Raw genomic sequence first — 10,562 nt, forward strand, 5'->3', positions numbered from 1 at the left:
CCTCAGCTAATAGTGTATGCAAGTAAAAAAAAAAAGCCATAACAATTGAAGAAAGTATTTGAATTGTTACTGCAAAATAAATCTGATGTTTCATAAAATAAGGCTGAATGAACAAACACAACCCATCGATTGGAAGCATATCTGAATGCACAAACATGCAAGCTATATTTTTCACTTTTTGACAATTGCTCACTTTTATATCCAGGTTATAAGGGATTTGCAACAGAAACTGAGTACCTACATTGTTGTTTTTGTGATGTCTTGATATTCAGATTCTTCATATCCATAAACCTTACTTAACTTCAGGATTATATTTGTAGGTTATGCTAAGCTCTGGCTATTAAAGCTTTTATTTTGATGGGTTGAACAGTGTAATGCAAAATATTGATGTACTGTGTTTTTTTTATAGGACTCATTTGTGCTAAAGTTAGAAACATATTTGTAGCTGGTCTTCGACATCATCAGTCTAAAATAAAGGTGTACATATATGCAGCTTTGATCACACACTTTCCTTCTTCTTCTGTGCCTTTGTGTAAACTGTTGTGTTGTGTGAGAAAAAAATATTATAAATGTTTAGACAAAAGAATCCACCTTTCATGACAGCCCCATAAAATACCTTTTATCTTTGTGATCACTGATGTGTTTCATGTCTCCTCTCAGGCCGCCATCCGTAAGGAGCTCAATGAATTCAAGAGTTCAGAGATGGAGGTTCACGAGGCAAGCAGGATCTATACTCGGTGAGGCCCATATACACACAAACACATCAATAATTCACCTCAGCTGTTGAGCATGTTTATTCAGCAACTCATCAATACTTTAATAATTCTGTTTTCTGAGACTTTTCTTTCACCTCTAGACGGCTAAGGAAAACCTCCTAAACTTTTCTCTCTCCTTTCACCAGGTTCCACCGGCCTTAGCCGCCCATGCTGACCAGTAAAGCACTTAGACCGGGGTGCAATTCCCACTCTTCCAAGTATGAACTGAACATGTGACTTATTTGGTCCCTTTCAAACTGACGCCTACTAACCCTGCATCAGCTGACGACGCCACTGTTGCTCATAACTGGAACCAAAGTGAAATAAAAAAAGAAGACACCACTAATGAGTTCACAGACAAACTGCAGGTCGGGAGGGGTTGGTTGTTGGTGCGACTATGATGGAGGTACATGCTGCCAACAGTAAAAGATTAAGAAATCCTCCTCCTCCTGCTCCTCCTCGTCCTCTGCTGGGACGGGAGAAATAGTTTGCTTGAGCTGGAATGATGGAGAGTTATCACACTGTGTCCCGCAAGGGAAAACACTTACTGCGCCTTTACCTGCCTTCACCTTAGATTTTCTATGAGACTGTGCACGTACAGTACAGAGAAGACTGTTAGTTCTAACACTGTCAGTGGTACCATCAAACTAGAGTTTATACAATTTTCTTTTAATATATATATAAAAGGTACCACAGAGGTCCATGTTAAGGTGCCATGCAGCACCCGCCTTACTCCTCACAGGATCTCACCCTTCATTTAAAGTTCAGACAAAATGTGAAAGACACGCGTGCAGCAGTGTGTGTTTCTTATTTAATAACCACTTATAGTTCTATTAGCATCATAATTTGACCTCTGTTTGGAAACCGCAGATCGCTGATTCTAACTTAATATGAAAATTGTGCATTTTACTGTATTTTTGTAGATCTATTAATCGATTCTCACTGAGCACATATCACTAGATCATCTTCTAATAAGGCACCTTCTGTTCCTTCATTGGCCGTGTAGAAAACTACGAGTTTTGAGCCTTTAATTCTATGTTTATAATTGAATTATCCAAGCAGGAAAATGTACATATTTTTATTTTCCTGCCTCTTTTATGGTACTTTATAAAGGCTGCAGTTGTATAGATAATTCATGTAGATTTGATTGACTTTATATTGTACATCCACAGTAATGCTGACATATTTTAATTGTAAAGTATTTCTCAAATGTTCTTTCCGACTAGTAATGGTACAAAATATTATTTTCTTTTTTTTTTTTTATACAGAGATCTTTAAAATGTTTTTTTTTTTTCTCAAGCCACACTGTACAAATGAACAATCAACTCAGAAATTAAAACAACCTGTGATTTTCATTTCAGCATGTTGTCATTATTATTCTGCCTCCTCTTCAGGAACTTCATTCTTCTGTCCACTTAAAGTGAAGAATCAGTATATAGCTGTCTACAATGACCAGATGAGGGCAGTGTAATATAAAATGTGCAGATTGATTCATCACAGTCCCAGTGACACAGACTTTATGATGTGGTGTAAGGCTAATAAATAATACTTATCAGGATCATTTCTTCCCTTTCAGGGTTTGGCTCTTTAATCTTTACGGGTAAAATGTGAAGTGGAACTTGCATTTCTGTACAAACCTCCTGTTTGTCCCTTTGGCCCTTTGTGTGATTGGGGCGGCTAGTCGGTCGTCTCTAATCTGGAATGTTTGGTTCGATCCCCAGCTCCTGCAACAACATGTCCGATGTGTCCTTGAGCAAGACACTTCACCCTGAATTGCTCCCACTGCCATGTGTGCGAGTGGGGTTAGTTACTTCTGATGGTCACTTTGAATAGAAATCCTCTGCCATCAGTGTGTGAATGTGTAGGTGGGACATGTGGTGTGAAAGTGCTTTGAGTAGTCAGAATACTTGAAAAGCGCTATACAAGCTCAATTCCATTTACCATTTACCAATATACTAATGCTAATTAGCAGTAAGTCAACATGGTGTCAGTCAACAGTGACACCGTTCTACTCCACTTTGTATTAAAGAGCCCATATTATGCCCTTTTTGTGGTTCGTATATTTAATCTATGTACCTACTTTTGTACGTTCACAATAGCTAAAGTTCGAAAAAAGTGTCTGTTTTCATGTACTGCTCCTCCTTGCTCCCTCTACGCTCTGAGTCCGTCAGCTACGCTCTGTTGAGCACGTGGGCCAAGTCTGCTCTGATTGGTCTGCCGATCCGCTCTGTCGTTATTGGTCAGTTGCTCAGCACGCGTCTCGGAAATTTCAACATGAGCTGCAGGGCTTGCCACAACGAGCCAATGGGCTTAGATCAGTGATCTCACACTGACAATGACGTCGCACTGACACATTTTTATCGAGGGGGGCTAGAACCGAGCGTTACATGCGGCTAATGCTACAGCTAACAGGAGGTAGGAGGAGCCGCTTTTCCGCGGGCTTTGAATTTTTGCACATAGATCTGCCTAAACATGCACAGGACACTTGGAAAACACACTAAAGGGAGTATAAAACCAGAAAAAGCATAATATATGTATAATAAGACACCAACTGAATGTCAAAGTTCAAAACTAACACCAATCACCAATCATTGTCACACGACAAAAAGCCGTTTTTACAGCATAAATAAACATGTCTACAGCCTGGTACAAAAAATAAAATAGGTCTGATTAGTTATGGTCATCACTGGCACACACTGTACAGGGGTTGGCATTTTTTTTAAAACAGCTCTGTTTTGATTTAATGAATGATATGTGTTATCTATAGTTAGGAACGTAGCTGACATGATTGACAGGTGGGTGCAATGTAACGGTTTCTCAAGAGGCTTAAAACCCGCCTCAGCTCCGGCTCTCATCCTGTCGTTAGGTTGACTGAAAGTTAGGCTGAGACAGGATTTTCAACATGGCGGCGGCTGGCGATGAGCCCCCGGAGCCCCTTGCAGGAACAGATGGCTGACGTCACTCAGGCTTCATCCTTTAATATTTACAGTCTATGGACCTGACACCTTTCTATAAGAATCAGCGTTAACTTTTTCAGTAGCTTAAGTATCTCTTCTGTTGGATCAAACCACACGGGTCCCCATGTGCATCATTGAGCCATGACCCTGTCTCAGCGTTAAGGGTTTTTTCCTCCCATGGAACGGGCTACACGGTGGTGCAGTGGTTAGCGCCGTCACCTCACAGTAAGAAGGTAGCTGGTTTAAAACCGAGGCTTCATCTTTCTGTCTGGAGTTTCCATGTTCTCCCCTGTGTTCCCTTCAAGTACTATGCCTTCCTCCCTCAGCCCAAAGACATGCTTGTTAGGTTAGTTGATGACTCATAGGCCCATAGGTGTGAATGTGAATGTGACTGCTTGTTATATAACCGCCTTGTAATTAACAGGGGACCAGTCCAAAGTGTACACCGCCTCTCATCTAATGACAGCTGGGATCGGCTCCATCAGGTATCGACCACAAAAGCTGCAGTTTTTAAGTACTCTGATGCAGTCGAATAACTAACCATCACAATAGCAACACTTGTTTGTAAAGTTGAATCCTGAATCCATGTGATATGAGTCATGAGAGACCCATTACTCATGCAGCCCTAATAGAGCTACAAATCACAAAAAGTGTTTCTGGTAAACTCACAGAATATTAATGATTAACATTTTTAATATCTATTTGTAATTTTCCTTTGTTGATAACTTTGGGCACTGCTTGATTAATGCTTCTTTCTCTCACACGTGTATTTAATTTATTAAGAATGGGTGGCTATTCTTCAATACAGACTTAGTGAGGAACTCATTTTTCTTGTAACAGTGGAAACAAGATTGGATCTGATTTCCAAACCTAGTGAGGAAAATAGTTTTCCTATTATCTGGCAGAATTATAGCCAGCGGGCTGCAAGACAGTCGGACCACATTGCTGTGTTAACCGTTTTTTGAGCGATTTATTCAAAATCCTTCTCAGGTCTCAGATGCAGTGCTGATAATGTAGACAAACTCTAAGACACCAGCCGGTCTACCCAGCGCTAAAGTAAAAAAATTACCTGAGGGGTCAAGATGTGATTTTAGGTGAACTTACAGGATCTTCAAAATGTCCCCTTTGGCTTGGGGGGGGGGGGGTTCCTGTTTATAAATTTGTATCAGTGCTGGCTGAAGTCGTCCGTCTGTAAGACAGTCAATTACATGTGCAAACACAAGCTGAAGACACATTGGTCAGATTGCTGTACTGTATTAAAAACTCCTGGTCAATGTCTGTGGTCATGAAACACGAGTGATGAGTTCTGCACACTGTGGTCCAATGATCCATCAAAGCAGTCCCCCTGCTTTTTAGTGACACATCACTGTGGAATAAAACATATAATCTGAATATATATATATTTTCTATATATTGCAACACCTTTTTTTTGTTGCCTTTATTTGATCAGCTGAAAAGAGACAGGAAATGTTTGGAAGAGAGAGTAGGGGATGACAATCAATCTTTATTTGTATATTTCCAATACCTTCCCGTACCATGTGTTTTAAAGTGATACAATATCTGTTATTTAAATGATCAATATTGTTGATGCAACCTTCTTTTGCAATTAACACAGATTGAAAGTATTTGATTGCAATTTTTGGCAATAAAAAACAAGAAATTACCCATTATTGGATGCCTAAGACTTATATTTGTTGCTGTGGTCTCGATGTGGGTCTCGTTTTTCTTCTATTTTTCGTAGAATTCATCTACCAAAGTTTACAAATCTAGCCTCCTGGATTCAGGTTTACAATAAAGCACCTCAGGTACAGAACACTTTTAGTGACGCAGGAGAAAAAGCTGAGAAGACAGGTGCTGGCATTATTAATAATGTCGCCTTGGGGCACAGATTAAATCCCATTATGAGTCTTTTTTAGTAATACCTGCACGTCAGCAGTGATGATGGAGTGCAAATCCATGAGGTCTTTATTGATTCCATGCTAATGTCTAGCTTTTAATTATCCTCCACCCGAAAGATCTGCTCCATTTGAAGGTTTTTACCCTGGCTCCCAGTCTGTCAGAGAATCGATTTTAAAACGCTGCTGCTGGTTTATAAAGCGTTTATAAATGTCTTGTGTGACGCACTTTAAATTGCCTTGATGTTGAAATGTGCTTTATAAATACAATAAACTTGCCTTCCCTTACAGCTTGAACTGACAAAGTCGTTAGCGAGATGTGCCACAAGTGACCTGAAGCGAACCATACCAGCCTCATCCTGTGGCCTTGACAGGGTGCCTCCTCCTGGTGACAGGCTAGTTTGAATGAATCCTATAAATACATGGCGTCTCGGCGTGAGGGCTCTTATTTGCAGATTGTCAGATGAGCTCTAAATTGCATCGCTACTTACCACCTTGCCAAATCTGTAGTGGAAGGTGTGAGGATCTAATTAGAGCTGCTGACACCTTGAACTTCTTGATTAGTCTTAAAGCAGCTGGAGAAGAAGAACAGCTGTATAGCTCTTTATCATATACACAGATGAAAACTTTCAAATGACGGCAAGTGGAGGAATATAACCAGTGAAATGTTGGTTTGAGACATCAAACCTGAGGACAAGTTTACCTTGCGTCCTGTATATATTGTATATGTAGATATTGGATATTTTTGCTCTCATAATGATCTAATTTTGTCTTTTGTTTTTTTTACTTTGCCTCCCTTATAAATATACAGATTTGAAAGTCACGAATGAATACCTAAGTATGATCCATTTATGTCCCGACTATGATTCATATCCTTAATTTCGAATCAGAAAGGCAATTCAAACTTTGTGTGTTTTTCCAAATATCAAGGTAATATGAAACAAAATAAAAGCGGAATAATCTGAATGGGATCTGCGTCAATAAGCCTCCTTGTGAATTGCAAAGCAAGATAAACAAAATCAGAAAGTATTCAGAAAGCAGCGCTGCATGAATACATAATTGGCTATGACTTCCAAATGTTGACGGCTACTGCGTAGTTTGGTGAGTTATTATGTTCTCGCAGGGACAAAAAAACAGAAAAAGAAATTGTGAGCTCGACTTCATGTTGAATATGGGCATTGAAAATTTATGACTGCACTGGGTCGATGAAAATTTTATGCCCAATTTGTCTTTGCGGGGACTAATCGATGGAATGAGTTTTAAAGGCAGGCAGATACACTTAGATAAAGTTTACTCATAAATTCATGATTATCCCTGTGCAATGTCATATTTAGGATTTTTAGCATGGAAGAGATGAATTAGCTGCCATGTAATCGTCACATCTCAATTTAATAGGTCCAATAATGAAATCCAAGGTTATTCCAGCGATACCCTTGAAAAGACGTTGCTGCTGACAAAGCACAAATGAAGACATTCATGTAAAGAATAGGGGAGATGTGTTTTTGAATCCGCATCAGATGGATGTCAACAAGGCTGCGGGGCATCACTGAATCATCAGAGAGCCGTGGGAGTCTCCAAACAACTGCTCCTCTGGGGCATCCGGAGGGAAGCAGGCCATGGATGCAGGGCTGTAATTACATTTTGTGAATATAACAAAGCCCGCTGCCACTCTCCGTCGTCACAAGGGTGCGGGGACGTGTCACTGGAGGTGGCTGCTCGTGATGCTCACAAATGTGGCTGCTGCGTGGCTTCAGATCAGGAGAATACATTCTGTCAGATGATGAAGTGCTTTGTGGTGAGGGGGGAGATGGAGGAAGACAGAACATAAAAAAAAAAAAAAAAAAAAAACACCAATTTATTGCATGTCCTTCCCGGCAGGCGTTCAGAGTTTGCCAGGTAGGCTGTCTTTACGGTTCTCTTCCACAGCTGCCTGGGATGGTGAGGCAGAAAGCTCAGGATGAAATAATTACACTGGATCCTTCATGACACTATTACAACCTCCCCTGTGATCTTACATCCATATTAATGTACAGAGTAATGTTTATAGGGCCCTAGGGCCTGCCTTAGGTCAGGGTTTCCATTTTCTCCAGAAACATTGACTTGTTTGAAAGAGGTGCTGAGATGATTTGCCTTTGAGTTATTTTTGCCCAGACTTTATTCAAAGAAGGGGGGGGGCTGCTTATTTCATGTAGAATAACTCTTTTTTTTACATTAGTTCAGAGTCTCATTAGATCCTAAAAGTTCTGACAAATAAAGATCAGAATTAACAACGTACAGTCGTAATGTACTTGTAATTTACTTGAGTATCGACAGTGGCGATTTTTGAGTCTGTTGGGGCCCTAGGCAAAAATCAATTGGGGGGCCCTCCAATTTTTTTCCTGTTTATTTTTCTCTTTCATTGACAGCTTATTCCTCTTCATTTTTTTCTTCAGTGACTTTCATTGACAAACTTTGGTTTTCATGGTAATAATAATGCATGCAACGTTTAGCAGGGCAACGAGGGTAAATTGTGTCAGATGGGGCCCCCTAAGGGAGGTTTTCTACTGTCATTGCAAAATGTGCACATTTTGGGCCACTGCTGCTTGGTTAAGGTTTGTGAGCCCTCAGGGGCCCCCTAGTCGTCTGGCAATGGGGGGCAGTTGGGGGGCAGTATTTGCCTGTATCTATTTCTCTAAAAAATCTAACTTTTATTCATATAAAAAAAAAGCCTCTTCTTATTTCAAAATGTTGTACATCTTCCTTTCCTTTCCTTTTCATCTTTCATTGTATCATATTCCCTCCCACCTGAGATGTGAGTGGAGGACACAAGGATAGAGGAGTTTAGGAAAGATGCTTTTTTCCTTTTTGTGATCTTTTTGAAGAAGTGGAGTCCCACTAATCTGAATTTAATGCGTTGGATTCTCGGCTCTTACAGTCTACACGTCAAAGCCTATTTGGGAAAAATCTTAATCTCCAAACTTCCTTTGAAGGCAGAGCCGTCAGTGTGAGAAAGTGTGTTTGAATGAGTGAGATTCGATCCAGTCAGGCAGGCTGACATCTTGAATGTAAGCATCCACCATTAGCGTGAAAATGTGTGTGAAAGGATGAAGGTGTATCCTGTATGTTACCTCTGAGGGGGATTGTTAGACAGAATCCATTTTGATTATTTAGGACCAGCAGGTGGATCTTTGTCCAGAGGGACAGTAAGACTCTGTGGTCAGTGACTTCAGAGCACCAGAGTCTTGTGTGCACGCAGAGCTGATTACTTAATCGTTCACTTTTATTGACAGACCCAACAGATTCCAATTAAAAATTGGTGTATATATTTTGTATATTTTTGTATTTCTTTTGGATCTTATTTTATATAACAATCTATTCTTCTCTTCTCTGTGATTGCTAACCATTCCTTTGAATGATTTTTCAATTTTCTTAGATAATGTTTCTGTTTGTCTTTGTCTTGATACTTTTTATGTCTTGTGTGAATCACCTTGTACTGCCTTGTTGCTGAAATGTGCTGTATATATAAACATATTAACTTGTATAAACTTAAGTATTTAACTTTTTGTACATCCAACTTTGTAAATGTGAACATGAATTTAACAATACATACTTTCCTTATACCAGCCTCATGTCACACCTCTTTTATAGATTGCAGGTTCTGTAATGACTTCATAAAGCATACACCTCAGGAGACTTTATTTTAGGGAACAAAAACATTTAAATTGGAACAAGCCAAAATGATTGATCACTACAGAATAATTGAAAGTTAAAGGTCCCATATTTTGCTTTTTCTGGTTTTATACTCCCTTTAGTGTGTTTTCCAAGTGTCCTGTGCATGTTTAGGCACATCTATTTGCAAAAGTTCAAAGTCCGCGGAAAAGCGGCTTCTCCTACCTCCTCCTGTTAGCTGTAGCATTAGCTGCATGTAACGCTCGGTTCTAGCCCCCCTCGATAAAAATCTGTCAGTGTGAGATCACTGATCTAAATCCATTGGCTCGTTGTGGCAAGCCCTGCAGCTCATGTTGAAATTTCCCAGACGCGTGCTGAGCAACTGACCAATAACGACAGAGCAGATCGGCAGACCAATCAGAGCAGACTTGGCCCACGTGGGGTCTAACAGTGGGGGCTCAACAGAGCGCAGCTGACGGACTCAGAGCGTAGAGGGAGCAAGGAGGAGCAGTACATGAAAACAGACACTTTTTTCGGACTTTAGCTATTGTGAACGTACAAAAGTAGATACATAGATTAAATATACGAACCCCAAAAAGGGCATAATATGGGCTCTTTAAGATGAAATCTTTTTTCAATATGACGACACCCCCATTGTTTGGCTTCAAAACCTCTCTTCAGAAACCAATGGGTGACATCACTCAGACTGCGTTGATGTTTTGAACACTCTATACTTTGAGCCTATGTTAGTGCCTGATCAAAACCCACACCTCATGGTGCCCGTAGCCTAGTGGTTAGTGTGTGCACCTGTTGTACGGAGGCTATGGCCCTCTAAGCGGGTGGCCCGGGTTCAAATCTGCCCTGTTGCTCCTTTCCCGCATGTCATTCCCATCTCTCTGTCTCCCTGATTTCTGACTCTGTCCACTGTCCTATCTCAAAATAAAGGCATAAAAAGCCCAAAATAAACATTTAAAAAAACCAAAAACCTGACAAACAAACAAAACCCAGATCTTTGAGATTACTACTCGAAGTGAAACAAGAGGATTTGTAAATCAGAGAAATTCATCCCGAGGGTCAAACGATAATAGATGTTATTTTTATCCGTTCTTGAATGTCCAATCAATTCATGCGCCACGACCCATGAAACACAATATCACTGAAGTGCTTACTCCCCAACCCAATGTCCTCTTGGGACTGATGTACATAGAGTACATCCTGATGTGCACATTACCTTCTCCTCTATACTGTGCCCACTCATTACAGCCATGGATGTGTAGAGACGATTTAAAGCTTCAAGAGCTCGTTGT

At 40.3% G+C, this 10,562-nt stretch overlaps 1 protein-coding gene across 8 annotated transcripts in view; it reads left to right on the forward strand.

Annotated features, from left to right (window-relative positions):
* phactr4a (phosphatase and actin regulator 4a) overlaps window positions 1-2,110 on the forward strand; it is a 39,455-nt gene extending 37,345 nt beyond the window's left edge. For all 8 annotated transcript variants that reach the window (XM_061060233.1, XM_061060235.1, XM_061060234.1 and 5 more), the window contains 2 exons: window positions 661-737; window positions 902-2,110. In XM_061060233.1, the coding sequence (XP_060916216.1) occupies window positions 661-737; window positions 902-917 (93 nt within the window). In that variant the 3' untranslated portion in view covers window positions 918-2,110. The remainder of the gene's footprint in view (window positions 1-660; window positions 738-901) is intronic.
* Window positions 2,111-10,562: the final 8,452 nt, after the last annotated feature.

The sequence above is a fragment of the Labrus mixtus genome, chromosome 16, assembly GCF_963584025.1.
Source record: "Labrus mixtus chromosome 16, fLabMix1.1, whole genome shotgun sequence".
NCBI lineage: Eukaryota > Metazoa > Chordata > Actinopteri > Labriformes > Labridae > Labrus > Labrus mixtus.